We start from the raw sequence: 26,916 nt of genomic DNA, 5'->3' as shown, positions 1-26,916 counted from the left end.
ATTTAAAATATGTGCAGAGTTCAATCTTCACTAGCACTTATCACTCACATCATAGTCAATAAACTTTACACAGCCTTAAATAGTGAACTGGTGTTTTACTCTCTAGATATAGATCCATGGGGCCATGTATTTCCAAGATAAGGTTCATAAAAGTTTTAAATGCATTGTTCTTTATAAATTGTTATTTCTAGCAATAGAAACGAGAATAGCCGCACACACTCCTCAAGGAGTGTGATTGCTGGCCATATGGTAAGAGCATATCGATGTTTGTAAGACGTTGCTAAATCATCTCTCCCAGTGGCTGTGCCATTTTGCATTCCCACCCACAATGAATGAGGGTTCCGGCTGCTTCCCATCCTCACTAGCATTGGTGATGCGAGTGTTCTGGATTTGAGGAATTCTAACAGGTGTGCAGAGCTAGCTGGTGTCTCAGTTGTTTTAACTTTCACTTATCTGGTGACATATGATTTGACTTTGACATAGCCAAACCTAAGGTCATCTAAATTTTCTCCTATATTATCTTCTAAAATTTTCATAGTTTTGTATTATCTTCTAGGATTTTTATTGTATTTTGCATTTGTATTTTACATTTAGGTCTCGCATCCACTTTGAGTTAATTTATATAAAGGGTATAAGACTAGCATCTGCATTCTTTTCATTTTGCTTTGTTTTTGCATGGGGCCGCCCATTTGCTCCAGCATCATCTGTTGAAAAGACTACCTTTTCTTTATTGCATGGATTTTTATTCAAAATAGTTTGTTATATTTGTGTGGAACTATTTCTGCACTCTCTATGCTGTTCATTGGTCTATTTATTTGTTCTTTCATCAGTGCCACATTTTCTTTCCTTTTTAAATTTATCTTTAAAAGAATTATGTTATTTAACTTTATTCCTTTGTCTTAATTTGACCAGAGAGGGGAGAGAGAGAGAGCAAACCACCAGGTCTGGGACTTGAATCACAGTTGACATGTGGGAGTCCAGCGCCCTTAACCACCATGCCACCTGCTGGCCCATGCCACATGTTCTTAATTGCTTAGGTTCACAGTAAGTTTTAATGTTGAGCAGGGTCAGTCCTCATTTTGTTCTTCTCCCTCAAATTATTGTAGCTCTACTGGTTTGTTTTTTCCTTTCCATATAAACATTAAATCAGTTCATTGATAATCCGCAAAAATCTTTCAGGGATTTTGGTTGGAATTGCATTGCATATGTGGGTACTGTTGACGTAGAGAAATCTCTCCTCAGGATGCTCTCCCCACAGGACTTGCTGGCCAGCACCACTTCCAGCAACACAGGAAGGGAAGGAAACTCCAGGGAGAAATGAGGAAACTGTCACTGGAGAGAGGGTTTCTACCGTGAAAACCAGCAAAACATCCAATCCTGGTCAATGCCATACATTATTCCATTCATTATTTTACCTCAACATTTTTACTAAAAAGTTTAAAAATATTTCTTTTTCATAAAAAGTTATAAAATAGAGCAACTGATCTTTCATATAAAAAGTTAATGTCACTTGTCAGGCAAGTATGCCATTTTAGGCATCAGGGCTAAAAGCAGTCATTCTAAAAAACAGACTTTAGATTCCTCTTTCAACTGTCCTTCCCCCATTTCCATTCTGAGGAGTGATCCAAGAACTCTACACTTTCTTAGCTCTGTGGCTTCAGAGCTGGAAGTACCTCATGTAAACCTCCAGTATGTAACACTGGGACAGAAAATAATGCCCTCCCAGGGCTGCCTCACCCAGGCCCCACCTGCCCGCTCTGGTTTGTGCTCAGCTCCCCCTGCAGTCCTTCCCACTGTGTCTCTCAGAGCGCAGTAGTACACAGCAGAGTCTGACGTTTGCACGGAGGGTTTCTGCAGGTGGAAGGAGCTATCACTCTTTATATGATTGCCCGAAAACCTCTGCTGTCCAGCCCTTGATGTTCTGATGAGCTTTTCAGGAGGAGCTCAGGTTCTTTGTTTGGGTACTGAACATACCAGAAAAGGAAAGTTGAATAGGTACTCTGGTAAGTACAATTCAGGAGCAGTGCTGCCTCCTCGGGGAGGGTAACTACGCCTTCCGTCTGGGTCACAGAGTCTCCATTTGTCCCTCCTAAGGAAAAAGAAGAAGAAGAAGAAAAACATTATATTGCAATGGAAGGGGATAGTCTGCAGTGTAAATAGGGTTAAAACATTCTAAAACTAAGGAATAGAGTATCTTAGATATTGTGAATAAAATTTACTCACTGAATAGCAACAAGATCACAAGTCCTGACCAGCAAGCCGACAGCACAACTGCTCCAGACACAGCAGCAGGTTTTGTGTGGGAACACATCTGAGCTGTGTGTATAGCCCGTCTTCTTGTTCCTTGGTCTCCAGTTAAATCTAAAAGTTCTGGCTCATGTGTTAACTGAAACAAAATACCCTACAAAATCATGCCACGGGTTATGAAAAAGAGAAAGGAAGATGAATTTGTGTCAATCAACCACCTCAAGGGAGCAGCACCTTCTAGGGGTTCCCCTCTGTCCCTGCAGCCTGCCCTGCACCTCTGACGGTGGCAGTTACCCTTAGGTTAGGTACACAGAAGGGAAATGCGTGTCAGAGGGGAGGGGTGAGCTCCAGGAAGACAGCACCAACTGCCCTCTGCAGACCTCACAGTGGTGCCTGGGGCAGACAGAGAGGAGATCCCTCAGTTACTCTCTCTTTTTGAAAAAAAAAAAGTTTATTTATTTTATTCATGATAAAGAGCACGTGCACATGCTCAGGAGAAAGAAAGGGAGAGAAGCCCCTTGGCAGGATCTCACCATGACTTTCCCTAGCCCTGCAGCTCCTGGGGATCTTGGGCACACGCCTGTTAGTGTGACTTCAAGCTGATCTGAGGATCCAAACTGCAGTCAGCCACGTGGCTCCCAGCACTGCAATTCAGCAGGCTGAAGACTGTGCCACCGGGTCGGGCCCTCTGTCACCTTTTTAAGAAGAAGCTGGACAACCTGGCTCCCTTAGGTCTCCCCAGTCTCAGAATGTAATGTCCATTCACACCCTGTATCGGCAGTTTGAAGTATCTTGGGGTATACTGAGAGCACAAAAAGCATGGTCTGAGATCTCTTGGCACTTTCCCCCTGCTTCTGGGATGTGCCCCTCCACTTTGCCTGGAGAACTCCTCTTCATTCTTTAAGAGCCCTGTACATGCCACTTCCTTGTGAAAGCACTCGCCCATCCCTTGAGGCAGACAGCGTCCACCACACCGGGTACATACCTGCCATCGTCCTTACCACGTTAGAATTCTCTGTGCCGGTATCTCAGGCTACACTTGGTCCTCCTGAGATTAGGAACTTAATCTAAGCAACAGTGGCCCATTTCTTAAAATATCTAAGTCCTTAGCTCATAGGAGATATTTTTTAAAAATCAAAAGATTGAGTGAATAACTAAATGAACAGGCACATTCTCCAGGTGAAATTACCTTTCAGTGTACCACAGTCTGTGTGAGAGGGTGTGTCTTGGGTCTCTGGTGTGACCAGCTTCTCCCAGGGGCAGCTCCAGGACCTGGATACCAGGATATACAGTGTTTCTCAAAAGTGAGTAAGGTATAGATCTCATAAGGGACTGCACTGATACTCTTTTTAAAAATGTTATGACTTCATATACACAATAATAAAATAAGTAATCTTTTTAAGCTTGCAGATTTGACATAATTACCAAATCAGACAAAAATGCAAACAAAATACAAAATCAATAAAATTCAAATTAAAACTGAGAGATTATCTTTCACTGAAATTGAAGAGTTGGTGTGGGCTTGGGGCCAGCAGGTGGTGTGATGGTTAATGGCACTGGACTCCCACAAGACTGACCATGGTTCAAGTCCTGGACCTGGCAACTTGCTTTCTCTGTTTCCCTCTCTCTCTCTTTCTCTCTCTCTCTCTTCCCTCGCCCCCTCTCTGTTCCTCTCTGGTCAAATTTAAATAAATAAATAAAGTTAAATGAAATAATTCTTTTAAAAATGTTTCCAAAAAAAATAAAGAGTTAATGTGGACTTCTTAAAAGAATATTATGGGGCCAGCCCATGGCATGGTGGTTAAGGTGGCTGGATCCCACATGACCAACTGCATGGTTCAAGTTCAGGACTCGGCGACTTGGGAAACATACCAGGCACACATGTGTGCATTTCCAAAATCCTGAAATACAGAAGAAAAGGGGAAGGGACTGTGGCATGACCATTCCGCATGGCAGGGTGAGAGGTCATGCTTCCTTATTTTCTCTCTCTTTCTCTCCAGGAAGCGCACATGCTCTTTGGAAAAAAATTTTTTAAATGAATAAATTTAACATTCTGAATGTGGATAAAATAGACTTTATTAAAGTGATTTGCTGGCCAGCAGATGATGTGGTGGTTAAGGAGATGGATTTCCACATAGCTGACTACAGTTTGAGTCCTAGACCTGATGGCTTGAAAAATCACACCGGGCTCCTGTGCCTTTTGGCAAAAACCTACAGAAAAAAATTAATAAAGTGATTTGGATGTTCAATGTACTATTTTCTGAGTCACTGTTGTTAGTGATTACTGAATTTTTTAAAAGAGGTTTTTGCTATAGGGCGCGTGTGCTTGCCAGAAAGACAGAGAGAGACAGAGAGATAGAAAGCAAGAAATCACCCCCCAGGGGAATGGCCACGCTGCAATCCTTTCTCCTCCATTCTCCTCTCAGGATCTTGGGCATGCACGCACACGCCTGGCGTGAGTTTAAGCTACTGGGTCGAAATAAGAAAGTGATTTGGATATTCGATGTACTATTTTCTGAGTCACTGTTATTAGTGACTGCTGAATTTTTTTTTACTTTTCCTATTCAAAAATATTTATGTAAGGCCTCAATATATAATTCTGTATTTTAATAAAGCACCCACAAAGTCAGCACTGCAAAAATATGTATTATACATTTACTGTTTTTTTTACATCTACTGAATTGCATATTGACATAGGCAAAAATGAATACGAGCAATGTATCTTTCAAAAGAAAGAATGTAGTGATGATGCTAACACAGGGTCTTTAGCATTTGGTTTTCCTCTAAATGTATGTGCTAGCTCACAGCCAAAATTTTCTAAAAACTTTTCTCCTTTGCTTTTTGCCATAGAGTGAATGCACGTGCCAGAGAGAGACAGAAAGAAACAGAGAAAGGGAAAGTGAGAACTCACTAAAGTATGCCCATCAGCACAACTGCTCTACTTTGCTCCACAAACACATTTTCAGATGTATTAAAGCTGCATCAAGAAAACTATAGTCAACATTTATTAATCTAAAGAAGGAAGAATAAATGGGTGGAAAACTTACGTATTTAATAATAGGAGTGTCTGCTTTCAAAACACAGCATCCCATGATCTCGTAATGGAGAATGGAGAACATACATTTATCCCTTGGGTGGGGAAAAATTATGACTTTCTTATGAGTTCCTGCTTTACTAATGGAGAAATCGAGGCTTTGAAATCACATAATTAGTAAACAGCAGTCATGTTCAGATCTTTGTCTTTATTACTCCAAAGATTGAGATCTTTGTCTCTCTCATAACGCAGTGATTCCGTTCCTCAGCTGTAAAGTGAAGAGTTTGGTTAAATGAGTTCCAATATTCCTTGAATGCTAATTCCTGGTAAATCTGCTCTTTCCATGCAGGAACTGGAAGAATGTTATAATCATCTCAGAAACCTCAAAGATCTACCTAGGCCTTGAAAGCAGGGCTGCACGTGGGAGAGCTGAAACCCCCTACCACGGAGCAGTCCTTCCTCATCTCCTGCACGTACCCAGACGTTATTATTGTTCCTGATAAATTAGAGCTCGAAGGTCCATTTGGGCTCATTGATCCAAATCCTTTACTCCAAGTGAGGAAATCCTGCCACATTGACACTGAGCCAGGATTGGCAAGATCAAAATTTTGAAAGGACTCTATCTGTAGACTCTCTTTTGTGGGACAACATAACCCCACCCCGCTTTTAGGCCTCTAAGCAGCAGCTCTGGCAGGGTTTGTACCGGACTGCAGGTGCCTGGTGAACGCTGTGCATCCACAGTGCAGAGGGAAGCAGCAGAGTCTGAACCTCGGGCGGCCATGATGCACAAGGAGCTGCTCTCAATGGCAGTGTCGAGCGTGGCTCTCAGCCTTCCACTGTGTTTCTCTCTTTCAAATTGAACGTATTAGAATTAGAGCAAGGCCTCTACCCGAATCCTGTTTATACACTGGCTTTATAACTGCAGTTCATAGCAACATTTTCCCCCTCCCGGATGCCCAGGCCCTGAGGATTCTCTTGTCTTCCTTGGCCGCTCACGCCTAGGCAGACACAGGCCAAAGAAAGAGTCAATCATTTCATTTCCAAATTAGCAAGACTTTATCCCTCCCTTACGTGGGCTCTGAACTTTGGTCCCTCTGTTCCCATTACCCTGAGCCCCAACTCACTGGCCAGCAGAAGACACAGAATCACAAAAGGCCCTCCCAGGAGTATTTCCATTCTTTTTGCTTATTGGGATCACAGACACTCAGCTCTGGGGCCTGCACTAGAGCCAGGTTCCTCAATCAGAAAAGGTAGCTCTCTTCACTGCCTGTGTGCCCAGAGTCTGAGGTTTCTCACCTGGCCAGTCAGACGCAAGCTCAGACCTTGGCTTAGTTTTGCACAGCGCATGCTCATTTCAAACCAAGGGAGTCGAAGAAGAGAGAGACACTGCCCTCTGGTGGCGGCAGCAGCATCCTGTCCACAGACTGTGCTCTAGAGAGGTGGAGCTAATTCCGGAGAAATTACAAAGCTATTTCACTCTCCACCTTTGCTGACCTCTAGCTCAAGCTTAGAGCAAAAACAGACACAGTTGGTTTCCGGTAAGAACTCCATGAAGAAAGAACGTTGGAACCCAATGTTTACAGAATACCTCGGCAAAATACTGCTAGGTTTTGTAGTTATTGCAAGCTCTTATATTGTAATGATGAGCTTTCTGGTTTTTGTTTTGTTTTGTTTTGTTTTAATTTGCTTAATTTGGAATGAGATTATAAACAAATCAGGATCCTTCTTGATGAACAACAGAAATAACTAAATTAAGTAAAACAAGCTGAATGGGAAATAATAAAGATTTAGTTTTCCTTGGAATCTCCAAAAGGGTCAGAAAATTGGACTCAGATAATACAGATGATGGAGTCAGGAGCAATGCAGAAAATCACTCTGCACAGCCATTCCCGTGACTATCCCACCATTACTCTTCTGAGCTCCAGACATTGGAGGTTGGGCCTGCAAGACTGCTCTTAGGGGACAAGGAAGCTGCAAGTCCACTGCCCCGCTGCCTAGCAAACTGTCATCTCCATCTTGTTGCAATTACACCACTCCCCAAAAGGAAACTCCTAATCTTCCTTTTTCACAAAAGGAAACCCTGAGTTAAGGTCTGAGACTGGGCCCCGTCTCCATGACACAGTGTTAAGGAAAGTGCCCTGTAAGACTGAAAGCCAATAGCAGGTTCTGATTTCCTGGTCAGCTTGAGAATCCACAAGGAACATGCATGTGGGCATCCAGGATTCTGAAGAGGGCCGCATAAAGGGACCATAGTGTGAGGAGCCCTATAAGGGTTTCTCTCTCTCTCCTCTCCCCCCCCCCATTTCTCCTCCTTCTCTCTCTTTCTCTCTCCTTTCCTGTTGTCCACATGCTTTTACCATTTAAAAAAAATCTTTGAGAATAATGCATCTAATTCTTGGTGCCCACGTCATATAGCCACATCTACCTTGACAGATGAATAGATATAGTATATTTATTTGCTTTAGCCGCCATAAGAAAATGTCACAGATTGAGTAGCTTAAACAGAACATCACTTTCTCACAGTTCTGGAGCCTAGAACTCCAAGGTCAAGGTGTCAGCAGGTTTTGTTTTTTCTGACCCCTCTCTCTATGGCTTGCCCATGGCCATCTTCTCACTGAGTCCCCACATGGCATGTAGCTGTGTGTGTTTGTCCTAAATTCTCTTCTTACAAGGACACCATTCACACTGAAGTAGGACCCACCCTAACGACATCTTTAACTTGATCACCTCTTTAAAGACTATCTTCAAATACAGTCACATTCTGGAGTATTGAGTGTTCTGGCTTACGCATATAAATTTATATAGACAAAATTCAGCCTGAAGCAAGGACTATCTAGTCTTTTCAGTTTCTATGGCAGAGGCAGGATCCAGCTGAGAATAAGCTTTGTCATCCTACCAGGAAGGTCGAGTTTGGATCTACCCATTTAGTAGCTGTTTCTGTCCTCTGTGCTTGTGGTCTCTTGACTGAAAATATGGATATTAGCTAATGATAATACTACCTTTTTAGAGTTTCTAAATGCTAATGATGGAATAAAATGCCATTTAGAACAAGGCCTGACACTTACCCAAAAATCATTATTATAAAATAATGGGTTTATTGCTGAACAGTTGTAAAGAATGACAAGGGGACAGAATATGGTGTAATGGTGACAACACTGGGCCAGATGGCTTAAAACTCATGCCGGGCACATGAGCGTGTGTGACCAAAATCCCAATAGGAGAATAGAGGAGAAGGGATTATGGCATGGCCATACCCCCTAGGGGGTGATTTCTCACTTTCCGTTTCTCTGTTTCTGTCTATCTCTCTGGTGAGCACGTGGCCCTAACGCAAAAAAAAAAAAAAAAAAAAAATACCCTAAGAAAAGAAAAAGAATGATAAAAGTCCTCTTGAGTATTTTATATTAGGTTGTTGGGAGAGTCATGGTGCATTTTTCATCATGACTTTCTTGACAACACAATAAATTTTTTTAAAAAAATCTGTATCTTAAAATAGAGGGAGAACTGGAGAAAAGGGAAAGGAAGGAAGGGGAGGAAAGGAGGAGATAATTGACTAGAGCAACGTATGGATAACGGGGTGCCAGGAGAGGAATCTAGGGAAACCTAGATTTGTACTGAATGATTGCCATAATAAATCTGGATATTTGAAAGCAGGAAACTAAGAAGTCTGGAAGCTTTTTACTTTTTTTTTTTTTTAAGAGTTTTTTGCTACTGGGTATGTGTGCTTACCAGAGAGACAGAGAGAGACAGAGAGTCAGAAAGTGAGATATCACCCCCTAAGGGGAGAGACATGCCACAATCGCTTCTCCAGTCTCCTCTCTGGATTTTGGGCACACACACACACACACACACACACACATGCACCCAATGAGAGTTTCAAGCCATGGGTTAGTTCAAGACTCAAACCACAGTTAGCCATGTAACTACTACGCCACCTGCTGATCCCAACGTCTGGATGCTTTTTGAGCAAGGAATCAATATTATTTTTTAAAAATTATTGTTTTATTTAACTTTATTAATTTTAATTTGAACAGATAGGAACAGAGCAAGAGAGAGAGAGCTGAAAAGTAAAGAGCGCAAGCCACCAGACCTGGGACTTGAACCACAGTCAGTCATGTGAGAGTCCAGAGCTCTTAACCACCATGCTACCTGCTGGCCCCAGCATTGATATTATTTTAAAAAGCTAACATTTTGATTTTTCTGCTCTCTGCTAGACAGTTTTGAAAGGTCTATGCAAAAATTTACAATACTGGTCAAAAGATGCCTCCTGGCTCTAAGAATTTAAGTGTCTCACAATAAAGAGAAAAATCTAGTTCTCTTAATAATTATAAGTGTTTGCCTATATATGCAAAAAGTAGCCAGAGACATTGTTCTTCTCTGGGGAGGAGAACCATGAGGTTGCTAACTGGGAAGAAAGGGAAACTATTCATTGTACCTTTTGAAATCTGAAACGTGAAAATCTATTCACCATTCAAAAAGTGAATGAAAGAAGAAAAAGGGTACTTATGACAGATAAAATGCATCCCTCCAACTCCAGAAGGAGACAGTCATAAAATAATTTGTTAATATAATTAATCAGTTAAAAAATCCATATATACTGTAAGATAACCAAAAATAGTCAACAAACGTCTAAATCTTTTTCTTATACAAATTCTTGATTAATTAAAATATTTAGTCTTGTTACAAAATAAAGCATATCTATTCAAAACCATTGCAAATGCTATAACCAATAGTCAAAAACAACTGACATTTATTTTTTAATTAAGGCAAAAGATAAGATCATACACATTTTAAACGATCTCTGACAATAACTTTGTCAAGAAAAAGCAAAAAAAGATTCTATTCATAAAAGACTGAAAAAGAAAGATTCTATTCATAACACCAACAATATTTAAATATCTGGGAAGAAACATAAGCAAATTAAGAAAATTGAAAAGCTTTTATAAGAAATCTAAAATAAAGTTGAATTATGTATGTTATAAATTAATAAAAATTCATCTTTTTGCTTTTTTAAACTTTAATTTTTTTTTCTTTGGACGGAGAGCCACCTCCACAGGGTCTTCACACCATGACCTACTCCCAGCCTCAGTCATCCCTTACCACGGACAGGCACGCTTAACACCTAACATGGAGGCTCAGGAGGTGACCTGAGGACCTTCCCATGTGGGTCTAATGGCATTACTGCTGCACAATCAATCTTAATTAATAATAATAAGAAACTGTAAATTTTGAAAGTTTGTACCACATGAAAAATAAATTTTTTAATTTAATGGAATACTAACCAGAAAAATAAAGAAATATTCAAGCAAAAGGGCATTCAAAAGTGTATCTTTGGCCCGGCTATGGTGGTACACAACTGCACCGTGACTTACGAGACTGGAGCCTCATAGGAGGCCCTGGCTCAGCTCCCAGGCCAATCCGAACACACAGTTCAGCCAGGCACACGTGCATGTGCCTGTAATCCTAGCTAATTGGAAGTCTGGGGTAGGAGGAGCATGGCATGGTGGGACCCTAACAAAATTATTTAAATCTCTCCCTTCCTCCCACTCACAAAGGAAAAAAAATTGATTTTCCGTATAACCTTTTAGAAAACAATGTAATCTGGAGATGTAACATTTTTTCCTTCCTATCTGAAAGTTTTGAGAATTATTCCCTTTTTTGTATAGAATTAACAAATATTGCCAGGACAGAGCTGTGTGTTAATGTGGCCTCCCACCTCCAAACTTGTAAGACATTTGTTCAGTCTTTTCCATCTGACACTGAATTATTTATTTGCCCTAAATAAGTGGTAAAGTTCTACAAGTTCTTAGTTAAACAATGAAAATGGCAATTACCCTCCAGAGAGAGAATCAGGTTGAGTGCCAGAATAGCACATCTGAAATGCATCTGTGGCTCACTGAAGGGTCTGAGGGTCTTTCAGGTAGTCTTCGAGGTGAACGCTATTTTCAAAATAACAAGAAGATATTATTTGGGGTTTTCACCGTGGAGACATTCATCCCGATGGAGCAGAAGCAATTGCTGGCATCTTAATCCAAGTGAGATCGATGACACCAACACGTGCTGGTAGTCACGGTTTGTTCTTATCACCACCACACACCTGCAAAAGAAACAGTTTTACTTAATGAAGAAGTAAGAAATATTTGAATTATCTTGGCCCTTGAGTATATGTAGCTTTTAATATTCCTAGTGATAAAATAAAAGGTACAGTTGAAGAACACCCACGATATACTGAGTGCATTTGTCTCAAGGAAAGCACAGCAGCGCTGTTCGGGCTGGGATTGGGAACTAGCTGCTCTCTTATGAAACTCCATTGTTACTTGAATGCACAAGTGGCAGGACAGCAGACTTGGGAAGATGGCAAATACGGTCTTGGAAGTGAAAGAAATGGGCCTGCCATTGCAAGAACAACTGACAGTGTACATTGCCCATTACGATACTTGAGTTTTCAAGTGAAAATGGTAACTTTGGAAAATTTGCATCCACTACCATGGGCTTGATATCTACCCAACTTTTGATAATTTTCCTGATAACATAAGCAGTGATAGGGTATCTTATCTTAGCGATAATACAACTGGAACCACATGGAAAAGGCCCTGGGGTCACATCCTGGGACCTCCCTGAGCACACCAGACACATGCAAGCATGCCTTTGATTAAGAAATGGGTGGGACACAGTGTGAGGAGCCTGGGAGAACACTCCTCTCTTTCTCTCTCTCTTTGTCCCTCTCTTTCTCATGGAAAAAAAATTGTTTAAAAGAGATGGGAAAAGATAGTAAAGAATTCAACTTTCATACTATTTATTTCTAAATTATAGACACAAAGGAAGTTTCTGAAATAGTTACAGATTCCTATGCACTCTTCACATAGCTGCTTCTGCTCGTGACATTTTATATAACTGTATTACAATGTGCAAACAAGGAAGTTGACACTGTTCCAATGCCATTAATTAGACTATGGATTTTATTCAGCTTTCACCATTTTCACATGCTTTTCTTTCTGTGTGTGTGTGTGTGTGTGTGTGTGTGTGTCTGTGGGTAGTCCTGTGCAATTTTTACCTCATATAATCACCACTATAATCAAGATACAGACTGTTCCAGGCCAGCCAGAGGCATGATGGTTAAGGTGTCTGGATCCCACATGGCCAAATACGTGGTTCAAGTCCCAAAGCAGGCAACTTAAAAAACATGCTGGGCACATGTGTGTGCCCAAAATTCCAAGAGGAGAATGGAATAGAAAGAATTGCATCATGGCCATCCTCCCATGAGGAGTGTTTTCTCACTCTCCCTGTCTTTCTATCTTTAGTAAGTACACGCATCCTATAGCAAATTAAAAATAAAAAAAAAAAGATATAGACTGTCCCATCAACACGAAAGAATGACCTCTTGCTCACCTTCAGTGCTCTAGCTAATACCCCCAATAAGGTCTGAACCATAGCCCTGTTAGGAAGAATGGAGGTTATACTTATCCTAATTTGTTCCTTCCTTTGGAACTCAGCTTAGCTCTAGAGATGAGAGTTTCTCCCTACATGTGCTTTTCCTACATTCTTTAGAATTATTTTTATCCATTAAAATTAGTTTATCCTGGGCCAGCAGATGGTGCTGTGGTTAAGGCACTGGACTCCTACTCGTTCACCGTAGTTCGAGTCCCAGGTTGAGTAGCTTGAAACTCATCCTGCGTCTATGTGTGGACTTCGTCCAAAGTCCCAAGAGGAGATTGGAAGAGAAGGGATTGTGGCATGGCCATCCCCCCTAGGGGAGTCCTCACTTTTCCTCTCACTGTCTTTCTCTGTCTCTCCAGTGAGCGTATACACCCTATAGCAGAAACCTTTAAAAAAAAAAAGAATTAGTTAATCCCCTATTACTATTTAATAAATTTTTATATTAAGCTTTATCTGTTCAGATTATTACTGGGTCATTGGAAAAGTCATGATGTATTTTTCTATGCAAAAATACATCATGACTTTCCTGAAAACCTAATATATTGCTTTTCATCCTGACCGGACTCTGCCTGAGATAGAAAGAGTCTATGAAGTGCTTTTTTTAAGAAGGCATTATATGTAGAAAGTCAGCAAACATAAGACATGAAACAGCATGGTGCTCTTTTTTTTTTAAGAGATACTTTTGCTATAGGGTGTTTGCGTTCTCCACAGAGACAGAGAGAGAAAGAGACAGAGAGAGAAAGCGAGAAATCAGGGTCAGGCTGCAATCTTCCTCCATTCTCCTCTCTGGATTTTGGGCACACACGCACATGGGCCTGGTGGAAATTTGAAGCCACCTGGTCAAGACTAAAACCTTGATCGACTATGTGGGAGTCCAAAGACATAACGATTACACCAACCGCTGGTCCCCAGCATGGTACTGTAGGACCTGAGCTTAGGTATGTTGTGATGAACACATGTGACAGAGGAATGAGCTGGCAAAGACATTGGAGAGGTGGGACTGCCCCACCAAATTCCAGAGAGTCCCTTTGTACCAAAAAAAGAATGCTTTTTATGCTGTGCTATGTAGTTTTTTTTTTTTTAACCAATTGTAACAAATTTTTATTTTTTTCCACAGAAAACACTAGAAAAACTTCAAGCCAAAAACAAAAATACATGCTGATTTTCCGGGGTTGTTTTAATGTATATAAGCAAAATTATTTAAGAGTCAATAAATTCTTATTTAAGGAATATCTGAATTTCTGATTCCTTTCACTGCTCACCATGGACACCACCACCTTCATTCCTCCAAGGCCCAAGTCAAGATAGTCCTTTTTAAAAGAACTGGTACTTAATTCATAGTTGTCCTGTCAGCCCTACCACAATTTTTTCATGTCTTCCTTTTTCTCCATTAGAACTATGGACATATTGGTAACTTCAAAGTCTGTCCACCCAGGAACATTGGGATCCAATTTCTTTAAATAATTGACTTCGGGCCACTTCTAGCATGGCTGCATCTGCCTGTTTTTCAAATTGACACCTTCTACACAGGAAATCAGTTCAGACTTGTTCCTCATCATCTGTGGGATGTGTTAATACCTGGATAAGAAAATGATTATGAGATCTTTCATACTTTTAGTTATTCTGTAATGTAGTTCTTTCTCACAGAATTAACAAATAGTCCTGTGAGTAAAGCAAACCACACTGTTACTCTATGAGGCGTTTTCAACGATGTGCAGCTACAGGAAAAGCCACATTGGGATAGACCTCAACTGTGCTATGTAGTTTTTATTTCAGACATAGTTATTGCAGGTATTATTGTGTAGTCAGAAAACTCAGGACACACTTTTGCATAGAAAAACATATCATGACTTTACCAGTGACCCAATACTAGACAGAATGAATACAAGTACTATTTGTTAACCAATTTAAGCAGCATAGGTAATAAGAATTTTTCTGGACACATTTTTGATGTAAATATATACTTAATTGATAACTGATGATATTGCATTATATTTAAGAGGTAAACTCAATGTCGGTGGCTAGAATCTGTGCCCATATAGAGGAAACATTCTCTACAAGTCCTAAAGGGTTTGTGCTCTGCTTCCTTTGCAAAACCAGCTGCTGTGCCACTCAGAGCACAGTAATACGTGGCCGAGTCTTCTTCCTGAGCTGTTGATTTCTTCAGATGGAAGGACGCCTCTCCCTTGTTAAGATGAGCCGTGAAGCCCTTGGTGCTTTCTCCTGAGATGTGCTTCAGGAGTAACTGGAGACCCGTGTTTGGGTACTGCACATACCAGAAGAGCACAGGACTCCCAGAATAGGAGTAGTTGCACTTCACCTGCACGGGGTCCCCTTCCAAGACAGAGAGGTGGTCCTCCGGCTGAGTCACTGTCTGGGCCCTTGATCCTCCTGTAACACCAATTCTAGGTCAGAGAGAGTCTTACAGACTGAGGATAATGACTCATTAAAGTGATTCTAAATCAGAAAAGTATAGAAAGATGGAAGAAAAAGTTAATACTCACTGAGTCTGAAAACCACCACAAGCACTAAGATAAGGCTGAGCTTCATGTCTGAGCTGTGAGGAGACAGGCAGCTCTTTTCTGGAAGTCTTTTCTGGAGACAGTGCAGCCACAAGCACACTGACAGAGTGGTGGGCGAGTTTACCCAGCCTACAAAGCAAAAAGCATTTCCTCAGAGGGCTTGGTTGCTTTCTGGCTTTGTGTCGAGTTTAATTTTTGTGGCATCTCCCTCTAGAGGCCAAATCTAGTACAGCAAATAATCTTAGGCTACATAAAGCCATCAAATTCTCTGACAGAATGTAAAGGGATTTCTTTCACAGTTAATAAAACAAACTATATTGCTATACTTATTGGAAAACAAAGTTACCAAGAAGTCCCACATAGAGAGCTCAATACTCATAAAAACGTAGCTATAATAAAAATGGGAAAAGATGATATGGCCACTAAAATGTGTTATGAATGGAGAGTCATTTAGAAACCAACAAACAGATTTGAATGCCTGTCTTTACACCTACTGCAGAATAAATTCCAAGTGGAGATAACATCTAACATTTTTAAATAAAAGAAAGGTTAAAGTTTTCTTTATATAAATTTTGGATGAGCATGGATTTTCTAAGCATGATGGAAAATATTGATGGATCAGACTTCATATAAATTTAAACTCCTGCACAAGTATTTTAGTAAAATGTTTGTATCTTGCCATATCGACTTATTTTCTATCCATTATCATTGATTTTAACCTTTCTTGTACAGGATACAGACCAATTTTAATTCTACAGGTTATAAAATACAAATAAACAAAGGAAGACATTTGCTCTAGGAAGACAAATGGTAGATTAAAACTTCCTCTCCTGAGCCAAAGAGCTTCTCTGGACACCAGGCAAACTATACCAAGAAAGCTCAGTAAGGTATCCCATTCTGGAGTCAAATATAAATCTGGGGTTAGTCAAGCAGCACAAAACTCCAGAAGGAAGAGCAGAAAATGATGGGTCATAGAGCTAGCCTATCCTGCAGAGATCAGTGGACTTGTAAAAAGAAAATCAATTCTCTTAATAAAGCCTCTCCTGATCCTCAAATAGCTGAGAAGAAAGTAATGCATAGGGTGAGTCCTGTCTCCTTAAGTGAGGAGGAATACAGTGGATCAGGGTGCAAAGAGATGTCCCCCTCAGTTTTCATCAGGATGCTGACATCACTGCTGATGTCAGGACCCTACTGACGGCTGCCTGCTGACCACAGGGGCAGAGGTACCCGGGCTTCTCGCCCTCCCAGGATGGCCTCTACTTCAGTGATCCAGGATTCAAACACGGGAAGTAGAAGGGGGGAAGATAGCTGAGGGAGCAATAGGAGCCTCATCCAGGTCAAGCACAGTATTTAGAAATTACCAGGTCACGGGCCCAGTTTCCATATCCAACACATCAAGACATATAGTTTGAAACAGGGGCAGAGGTACCCGGGCTTCTCGCCCTCCCAGGATGGCCTCTACTTCAGTGATCCAGGATTCAAACACGGGAAGTAGAAGGGGGGAAGATAGCTGAGGGAGCAATAGGAGCCTCATCCAGGTCAAGCACAGTATTTAAAAATTACCAGGGTCACGGGCCCAGTTTCCGTATCCAAAATATCAAGACATGTAGTTTGAAAAATGATTGAGAATTCATTTACAGGAAAATCCTCCCAAAGCTTCCACACTACCTCACTGCATGCATTACTTACTTACTCCCCTTAAAATTCAGTTGCATGTCTTCTTTTCTTAATCCCTCCTTTTTTCTTGCCTTTCTTCTCTTTCTGGATATTTTCATTTTTTTCTCTCATTTCTCCTTATCTATATTGTCTCTTTTTTTCCCTCAAAGGAAGTAAAAGAGAAGATAGAAGTCTTTTTTTTTTTTTTGAGAGATTTTCACTGTAGGGCGCGTGCACTCGCCAGACAGACAGAGAGAGACATAGAGACAGAAAGCGAGAAATCACCCCCCAGGGGGGATGGTCACGCCGCAATCCCTTCTCCTCCATTCTCCTCTCGGGATCTTGGGCACGCACGCACACGCGCCCGGCGTGAGTTTGAAGCCACCGGGTCCGGGACACGAACCGCGGTCGACTACATGGGAGTCCACTGACATAGTCATTACGCTAACTGCTGGTTCCCGAGAAGATAGAAGTCTTTACAGTAACTTTGAAGTCAGAGTTCAACTCAAAAAAGACTTTGTCATAAAAATCAAAGCTATAAATTGGTACCGTTGATGTTTTTACTAGAATTTCCAGCTTTATCATGTCCCTGATTCTATTCTCAGTTCTGCTGAGCAATCACATCTGTCACCCTCATCACAGTCACAGGGCATGAGGCTGGAAAGAGTAAGCAGGGAGACAGTAGCTGATGTCAAAGTCAAAGAGGGGCTAGCACATGGTATAGTGGTTAAGGTGCTGGATTCCCACATGGCAAGTGCAATTCGAGTCCTGGATCTGGCAGCTTGAAACTCATGTGTGTGTGTGTGTGTGTGTGTGCGCGTGCATGCTCAAAATCCCAGGAGAAGAATGGAGGACAAGGGAACCAGCAGTTAATGTAATGGCTATGTTGCTGGACTCCCACGTAGTCGACCGTGGTTTGCGTCCCGGACCCGGTGGCTTAGAACTCACGCCGGGCATGTGTGCGTGCATGCCCAAGATCCTGAGAGGAGAATGGAGGAGAAGGGATTGTAGCGTGACCATCCCCCCTGGGGGGTGATTTCTCGCTTTCTCTCTCTATGTCTCTCTCTGTCTGTCTGGTGAGTGCACGCGCCCTATAGCAAAAACCTCTCCAGAAAAAAAAAAAAAGAAAAAGAATGGAGGACAAAAGAATGCAGCATGGCCATCCCCTGCTCCCTCAACCCTGCCCTGGGATGATTTCTCACATTCACATTTCTTCTCACAGTCTCTCTGTCTGTCTCCTCTCTGATGAGTGGACATGCCCTATGGCAATAACCTTGAAAAAAAAGAAGTAGCATGAAGCTTGATGGCCTTGCATGTCTTAGCAAAGAAGCCGATTTTCATTTGAGAGAGATGGTAAGACATTGGAGAATTATGAGCACAGACATGACATGATCTGCATTACATTTTAAAGAGATTACTCTGTCAGCTGTGTGGAGAAAGGAAAAGATAAAAGAAGCAAGGTTAGTTAGGTTGACTGCAATCAATCTGGTAAGAGATTATTGTGGCTTGGGTCAGACTGGTAGCAGTAAAGGTCATGAGAATAGCATTATCATGGGCATATTTTGAAGAAATGACTGACAGGATTTATTAAGGATCAAATGGAGGTATGAGAAAAGTTAGAAGACTAATAAGTGAATTCAGTAAAGCTGCAACACACAAAAATCAATATAAAGAAATCAATTACATTTCTACACACTAACATTTATACATACAATCCAAAAAAAAAAAAAATTAGGAAAACAGCCCTGTTTCCAATACTATGAAAAAGAATAAGTCAGAAATAAACTTAAGGAAGTAATAAACTTGCACTCTAAAAGCAACAAAAGATTGATGAAAGAAATATTAAAGGATTCGAACAAATGGATATATATCCCATATTTATGAGTTGAAAAATTGTTATTGTTAAAATGTCCAAAAGAAAATATATAGCTTCAATATAATCCTTATCAAAATCCCAATAGTGGGGCCAGCAGAAGAAATAGCTGGACTCCCACATGGCTAACTGCAGTTTAAGTCCTGGACCCAGTGACTTGAAAATCATACTGGGTGTGTGTACATGCATACCCAAAAATCCTGGGAGGAGACTAGAGGAGAAGGGATTGCAGTGTGGTCTCCCCCCGCAGTGTGATTTTTTATATTCCCTCTCATTGTCTCTGTCTCTAACTTTCTCTTCAGCAGCTGTACCCACCCTAAAGCAAAACTTTCTTTTAAAAAAAAGAATTCCAATAACATTTTTTTACATAAAGAGACAAAAACTAAAATTTTCTGTATCTTACCGTATCGACTTATTCTCTATCCATTATCATTGATTTTTGACCTTCCTCAAACAGGAAAAGGACCAATTTTAATTCTGCAATTGATTATTCTGAAATGTATTACAACAGTATAGCGATTACAACAGTCTAGAACTGTCATAAAGACAGACTTATAAATCGATGGATCAGAATTAAGTCCAGAAATAAACTCAACCATATACAATCACCTGATCTTTGACAAGAGTATCAAGAATGCATAATAAGGAAAAGATAGTCTGTTTAACAAATGGTTTTGGAAAAACTAGATATCCACATGTAAAAGAATGAAATTAGACTGGAACCACTCCCATTGCATATTGGCTAAGCCCTGTGCGTAAAGAGCCGGACCCCACATGGGCGGCCACCCTTTGAATTCTGTCCCCAGGAGCTTGAAAAACACTTCAGGCATATGTGCAAGTGCGCCCATGATCCTGATATAATGGAGAAATGGAAGAAAGGGATTACAACATGACCACACCCCACTAGGGATGCTTTCTCTCTCTTCTCTTTTTCTATCTCTCTTCTTCTGGCAAGTGCATGCACACTTCAGCAATTAAAACATAAACAAATTAGACTCTTGTCTTACATCACACAAATATCAATTCAAAATGGATGTTTCAACATATGACCTAAAACTAAAATGTATAATAAGGCAATAATTTGTTGAACTCCAAACAAAACTTACAGGAAAAGCTTCTTGCCACTAGTCTTGACAATGACTAATTCTTGAACATGACACTAAAAGCCCAAGCATCAAAATTAAAAGTAGACAAGTGGAACTATATCATATTAAATAACTTTTATAGAGCAAAGAAAATAATCAACAGAGGAAGAATGCAGCCTATGGGATGAAAGAAAATATTTGCAAGCCAAGCATCTGATAAAAACTTAATCTTTAAATGATAACCTGGACTTAAAAACAGAAAAAAGGACTTACCTAGACATTTTCCAAAGAATAAATATGAATGGCAGACAGACATATAAGGAGAGTGCTCAATGTTCCAATCATTATAGAGAAATGAGCTAGCACAAAGAGATACTGCCTCATACTTGTCAGGATGACTATTATAAAAAAATAAGACAACAAATGTTGGTGAGGATATGGAGAAAGTGGAACATTTTTACATTGTTGGTGAGAATGAAAATTCTGCAGCCACCACAGAAAACTTTATGGAGTTTTTTCAAAAAATTAAATATAGATTACCATGTGATCTAGCAATCCTACTTCTGGATATTTATCTAAAAGAATTAGTATTAAGATCGCAAAGAAATATTTTCTTTCCCATGCCCATTGCAGCATTACATGTCCAAGATGTGGAAACCACCTAAATGTCCAACAAAAGGCAAAAGGGTAAAGAAAATAGGGCAGAGACATATGCATGCACACCATGAGATACTATTCAACCTTAAAAAAGAAGAATATCCTGGGGCCAGCAGGTGGTGTGGTAGTTAAGGGCACAGGACTCCCACATAGCCGACTGTGGTTTGAGTCCTGGGCCTGAAGGCTTGCTTCCTACCCCACCCCCCTCATCTCTCTCACTCTGTCCCTCTCGGGCCAAATTAAAATAAAATTAATAAAGCTAAATTTAAAAAATAATTGTAAAACAAAAATCCTGTCAAGTATGACAACATGGAAAAACTGTGAGGACATTATGCTAATTGAAAGAAGCTCATTATAGAACAAATACTATATGATTCCACTTTTACAAAAATAAGGTAATCAAAATTATAAAACATATAAAAGAAGAGACTAGAATAGTTTCCAGGGTCCAGAAGAAAGGGGAAATGTGGAGATATGGGCAAGGGGCAAAAAACTTTTAGTTACACAAGATCAATGAATCCGCTGTACAACATTGTGCCTATTGTTAACAATATTGAATGGTACTTCTAATGTTTGTTAAGATAATAGTTATCACGTAAAGTGCTACAACAATAATAATGAAAAAAAAAAATCCAGGCCACCCAGGTGTCATGGTGGTTAAGGTGGCTGGATTCCACATGACTGACTGTGCAGTTTAAGTCCTAGACACAGTGGCTTGAAAAACAAGCCAGGTGCGTGTATGTGCATGCCCAAAATCCCAAGAGGAGAATGAAGGGAGAAGGGACTATAGGGAGGTCACCTCCCCTGGGGAGGTGGGTGTTCTCTTACTTTCCCTCTCATTCTCTGTCTCTCTCCAGTGAGTGCATGCAACTTACAGCAAAATTAAACTAAAAAATCTTTTCTGAAAAATATGAACTTAAGTGAAAGCAAAGGTCATAAAATGTATAAGAAGGCAATAATTTGTTGAACTCCAAACAAAAATGAAAAGGGATACAAAAATAAAATAAAACTGGAAGAGGTGCACACAATGAAGAAGCTGAAGAATGTCAGTAGTCAAAGAAACTAAAAATAATATGAGACCTTGATACAACAGAAGGGAAAGAATAATGCCTTTGAACACGTACCATTTGCCCCCTTTTCTTTGGTTCATGGAAATTCTTTTACAACCATTTTTAAATGTACATTTCAGTAACTGTAGAAATAGGTTTATAATAAGGCAAGACTTTCACCTCATCTTATTATTTTTTTTAGAAAGGTTTTTGCTATAGGGCGCATGCGCTCGCCAGACAGAAAGAGAGAGACAGAGAGACAGAAAGCGAGAAGTCACCCCCCAGGGAGGATGGCCATGCCACAATCCTTTCTCCCCCATTCTCCTCTTGGTATCTTGGGCACACATGCACATGTGCCCAGTGTGAATTTAAGGCACCGGGTCCGGGACTTGAACTGCAGTCGATTACGTGGGAGTCCAGGGACATAGCCATTATGCTAACTGCTGGTCCCTTCACCTCATCTTATTTTTAAAGGCAAATTTAGGTAACTAAATATTTTTGAGAAGCAGTATGATCTCCTTCATAATTTTTTCCACCAAAAATTATGAGATGTTAAAGGGTCATTAACTTCTTTATGTGTAAACTTTTCATTTTAATTATTAAAATTTTAGTGCTGCTCAAATCAGTGTGTCTGGTTCATTTCAGCTCTTTGACTTCCAAACCTGGGGGCAGGGACAGCTTAGTGTCTCTGCCTTCTCTTTCTCCGTGATGGCCAAGGTATAAAGGCATCTGCTGCAGCAACTTAAAACTTCACATAATCTTCATTTTTCTTGATCTAGAAAGTCTTTGATTTCTTCAGTTTTTCAAGGAATGACCACAAGGCACAAAGAGAGAGGATGTGAACTGGCACAACCAGTGGTAAGAAGCAAGGAGCTACAATTTTATATTTAAAGGAGCAGGGTCTTCCCTCTTTCTTACCCTTTTTTTTCTTTTTTAAAGTTTTTCTTATTGTTGTTCATGACAGAGCACATGTGGTGCATGCATGAGAGACAGGAACTCTCCATAGGACCTGACCTTGTAACAATCCTATTGCTCTAGTCATCCAGTCTGCCAAGATCCAGGAAACCACACACATACCCCAGGAAACCAGACTAGGGACTCAAACCACAGTTAGCATGTGGCTTCCATCTCTATATACTGGTACGCTACCAACTGCACCACAAAGGCTGGGCTGGAAGGTTTTTCTTTTTATGCTAGCTTGTAAATGAAACCACAAATGACAATTTGAAATAATAATCAGATCTACATAATATTTTAAAGATTTATTTTTGTATAATTGTCTCAGAGTGAATAAAAATGATCCCTAGGAGGCCAGCAGGTGGCATGGTAGTTAAGGTGTTGGACTCCTATATGGCTGTGATTTGAGTCCCAGACCTGGCAGCTTGTTCTCTCTCTCTCTCTCTCTCTCTTTCTCTCTCTCTCTCTCATGAGTACACATGCCCTATAGCAAAATTTTAAAATAATAATAATAAATAAGTAAAATAAAATAAAAAGTGCTAAGAAAAATACGTTCTCTAGTTTGGATATCCCTGTCAGAATTAATGTAATCATTAATACTGTGAACTTGGTAATAGGGGTCTATTTTATTAATTCTTTTATTAATGTGCCTTGAAAGATTGGGAATATTTGTTATGTTTATCATTTTATATCATAAATTAGTATGACTTAAAATTTAAATACCTAAGAGTTTTTAGTACTTTTATCTACTGTATATGACATCTTTTTATGGGTCAGTTACCTTAAATTTTTGATGTGGAAATCACGGTAATCATTTTCAAAGAAAGATTACCACTAGACAGGTTTTAGATTTTCAATACTGCATTAAGAATAATGTACATCCAAGATCTTTCCAGCTCAGTTGGATGGGCGTGGAGACACTTCTGGAAGACACCATGGCCATGCAGGGAGAGCCCCAGGTCCAGTTTATACTGGTGTTTGTTGGTGATGGTGGCACCGGGAAGGCCACATTCATGAAGCATCACCTGGCTGGGAAGTTGGAGAAGTATGTAGCCACCCTGGGTGTGGAGGTCCACCCGCTCGTCTTCCACACCAATAGAAGCCTACCAAGTTCAACGTGTAGGACATAGTCGGCCAGGAGAAGTTCGCAGGCTGAGGGACGGCTACTACATGCAAGCCAGTGTGTCCAAAATCCTGAGAGGAGAATGGAGAAGAGACTGTGGTGTACCTATCCCCCTGGGTAGTGATTTCTAACTTTCTGTCTCTCTGTTTCTCTCTGTGTCACCAAAGAGTGCACATGCCCTATAGCAAAAATCTCTCTCTCTAAAAAAAAAAAAAAAAATGAGGGGACCTGCAGGTGCCAAGGCATGGTGGTTAATGCACTGAACACATGGCTGACCATGATTTAAGTCCCAGACCTGGTTGCTTGCTTTTTCATTACCCACCTCCCAACATGTGTCTGTGTGTGTCTCTCCCTCAGGTCAAAGTTAAAATGAATGAATGAATAAATACAATAAATAATTCTTTAAAATTATGTCTATGTAAGATATTGACACATTTCTACCTGACAGTCATAGTTCAGTAAACAAATGGGAGGGAGGAAGGGAGAACATTTTTCGAGGTGTTTATGGCATAGGTTGTGGAGGTGATTTCACAGGTGTATGCCTACCTTCAAGCTCACCAAGTCATACATATTTAATATGTCTGCCTTATTATAGCCAAGCATATCTTGAAAAAAAATTAAAACTGAAGTGGAAAGTAAAGGCAAAGAATTTCAATCAGACCCATATTGTTCATTAATTTCTCTCAAGATCAATTGTTTTCACAACTACAAAAATACTCCCCTAATCAATCAAACCCTTCATATTATTACTTTTGATTTCTCTTTTTAATCTGAAGACCAAGCAGAATTTCTCTGCCCTGAAGCAGAGCCCTATAGAAGGCTTTCCTGGAGCCCCAGCAGGTTTGGGTACAGGCTGCAGGTGCCTGGGGAGTGCTGTGTGTCCACTGCACAGAAGTAGGTGGCTGAGTCACGCGGCTGAGAATCCTTGATGATCAGGGAAACATAGAGGCTGTCCTTATTGACCTTCATTGTAAATCTTCCTTCTTCTTTGTCACCACTGGAGAATGTGAGGATCAGCATTTCAGGGCCTTTCCCGGAATACTGTCTGTACCATGCAAAGGACGAAGAAGCACGGTCTCTGTAGGTGCAATTGAGAGAGGCAATGGCTCCTTCTGCAACACTGAGGGACTCAGAGCTCTGCTCCACCTCCTTCTGCTGGCTCCTCACCCCTGAGCAAAAAGACAATGGTCAGACAGTGTAGATTGGTTGGGTAATGGATACTTACTCCACAGAATGGAAATTGTCTTATCATAGACTTTCCATCCTTCCTAAGTGAGAGGGGAAAAGACATTCATGAAACACAGGCCTAGAATAGACAAGAACCCCAAATATTGTACTTCATGTTCCCATAGAGACCCTCAAAACTCACAGCTTAACTGAAACCACAGGATCACTACGGAAACTCTCCAGGAGTTCATTCTTCTTTTCTGCCCTGGTTCACTGATGACTCCAATTGTAAATCAAAGCCAACAAACAAAATGAGTCTGGTTCAGACACATGATTCTTCTGCTTTAGGAGTCATAAAAAGAATCTGTTCTACCAATTGGAGAAAAGAATCTCTTTTCTCATGTGTACTATACCAGTAAGCCCCTCCTCCCTCTCTCTCTTTCTCTTTCTCTCTCTTTCACACACACACATGCACACAAATACACACCACCACCACACAGGAGCACTTGAAAGTTTACCTCAGGGTTTTTGTGAAGACACTGCCATCTTGTGGACTCAATAATGACCAAAAAAAAACCCCAAAAAACAAAAAAAAAAACAAAAAAACCCACATTCAAATGCACAATGCACAATAAATGAACATTGGCTACCAATTTCAAAGATTAGGAAGCAAAATGTGTTTGTAGCATGGAAAAAAAGAGATCAAAAATATGACACTTTAGTTAGATTAGTAACTCAAGGAGCATTTGATCTAATCAATATGTGTTCGTGTTGGGGTGCATATATGAGTATGGAATTCACAACAAATAGCAACTCTTGTCTGACTAGGAGGAGTTCTTTCAAATGGCCACTGAAAAAAATCAGTAATAACTATTCTATTATAGAAATCTGGGGGAGGTTCTTGTAATTCAAGGAGCTCTTGGGCATTTGCTATCTCCATAACACCTCTGGAACTCAGCTCAGATAGCCCTCTACCACCCCTTAGTATTTTTAAAGAAATTTCTTATAACTCTAAAGAATCCCTTCCAAAGAGAATGACCTAAAATATTGTTGAATAAACACAACTGAAACTCAAAACTTGGGTAAAATTTTTAAACAAGCCCTAGATTTAGAGGAACTTGAAATTCTCCATTCCATTTTGCATTAGTGACACATCTAGGTTGAAATAATAAAACTGCTTACTTGGGTTTGTGAAATAGAGATGGACTAGCTACAGCACCTAGACTCCAAGTAAAACCCAGTGTACCTGCTAAATTGTTTAATTACCCTATTATCTTCTGTATATCTCTTCCTTGACATCTAGGAATTACTCCCCCAACATTATTTCTCTGGTCCCTTTCTCTGCATACCCATCTCAAGCTAAGTACCAAAGCAGATCTATCTGATAGCAATCTATGCAAGAATCTAAGTTGGCTCTACAGAGAAGCCAGCACAGACAATTACTGTTTCTTCTCTATCCCGCAATTTGGGTCACGTCCTTGCAGAAACTGGTGCCTTGAGGCCAGCAATGCAACAAGCCCTTTCCAATCAAGAGCCATGTAATTCGTACCTACCAAAAATGGGCTTGACAGACCCTTCCCAGTCCCAAGGACAACTGCATCGGAAATAGAATGCTGAAACTCTTCTCCAAGAGTCTGTGCACATGACACAAATCACCACAGCCATTTCTCAGTAAATGTAAAAACCAAAGAAGGAGTGAAATAAACACAAGATGCAGCCACCATAGATTTGGAAGATTAATGAAAACCAAATGTAAAGACCTGAAATAGAACGTGGACCTGGAGCATGCTCTGTAAGAAACACTCCCCTTTGTAAGATTTATAACAAAATAATAGTACAAACGGGCTCCTACGTCTAAGGTGGTGGTGAGCCCAGGAGCTACCTCAGTGCTAGAAAAGTGACAGAATTCATACAGAATCAAAGTTGTGCAATAAAAATGTCTCTACCTAATCATGCCTAAAGATACATAGAACTCCCTTAGATACCTGAAGGACAATGTTAGGGCAACTTAGAAGGAAAACCACAGCCTTCTCTTCCATTTGTTTTAAGCAGCCTTCATTAACCACAGTAGTAAATGCTTTAGGTATGTCTTATTAATATCAAAGTACTAGG

The 26,916-nt window shown here is 40.4% G+C and overlaps 1 protein-coding gene, 1 non-coding gene and 2 gene segments (V, D, J or C); all 4 read right to left on the bottom strand.

Moving 5' to 3' along the window:
- Positions 1-285: 285 nt before the first annotated feature.
- On the bottom strand, positions 286-2,512 carry LOC114007112 (T cell receptor alpha variable 18-like). The segment is given in 3 exon segments: positions 286-384; positions 1,738-2,089; positions 2,224-2,512. Coding segments are annotated over 3 exon segments (539 nt in total).
- Positions 2,513-14,336: 11,824 nt separating this feature from the next.
- On the bottom strand, positions 14,337-14,467 carry LOC114007123 (small nucleolar RNA SNORA18). Its single transcript, XR_003548762.1, has one exon. It is a non-coding gene; the product is annotated as a small nucleolar RNA SNORA18 (small nucleolar RNA).
- Positions 14,468-14,723: 256 nt separating this feature from the next.
- On the bottom strand, positions 14,724-21,658 carry LOC106734471 (uncharacterized). Its single transcript, XM_027770323.1, has 4 exons — positions 21,633-21,658; positions 20,125-20,249; positions 15,220-15,366; positions 14,724-15,106 (listed from the first exon to the last, which is right to left on the bottom strand). The coding sequence occupies exons 1-4, from the start codon at positions 21,656-21,658 to the stop codon at positions 14,724-14,726; spliced, it is 681 nt and encodes a 226-aa protein (XP_027626124.1).
- A 2,789-nt stretch (positions 21,659-24,447) lies between these two features.
- Positions 24,448-25,132, bottom strand: LOC106734470 (T cell receptor alpha variable 12-2-like). The segment is given in 2 exon segments: positions 24,448-24,806; positions 25,007-25,132. Coding segments are annotated over 2 exon segments (408 nt in total).
- Positions 25,133-26,916: the final 1,784 nt, after the last annotated feature.

This window comes from Tupaia chinensis, unplaced genomic scaffold (genome assembly GCF_000334495.1).
Source record: "Tupaia chinensis unplaced genomic scaffold, TupChi_1.0 Scaffold000126_2, whole genome shotgun sequence".
NCBI classification, from domain to species: domain Eukaryota; kingdom Metazoa; phylum Chordata; class Mammalia; order Scandentia; family Tupaiidae; genus Tupaia; species Tupaia belangeri.
This window is presented reverse-complemented; position numbering and strand designations above follow the sequence as displayed.

Excerpts from the sequence above, each read along its gene's own strand:
- LOC106734471 (XM_027770323.1), bottom strand. The coding sequence starts at position 21,658 with ATGAACCAAAGAAAAGGGGGCAAATG. Across the intron at positions 20,250-21,632 it reads CAAAGAAAAGGGGGCAAATG|TCATCCTGACAAGTATGAGG; the intron begins GTACGTGTTCAA and ends TTTTTATAATAG. Across the intron at positions 15,107-15,219 it reads TGTGGTGGTTTTCAGACTCA|GAGGATCAAGGGCCCAGACA; the intron begins GTGAGTATTAAC and ends TTGGTGTTACAG.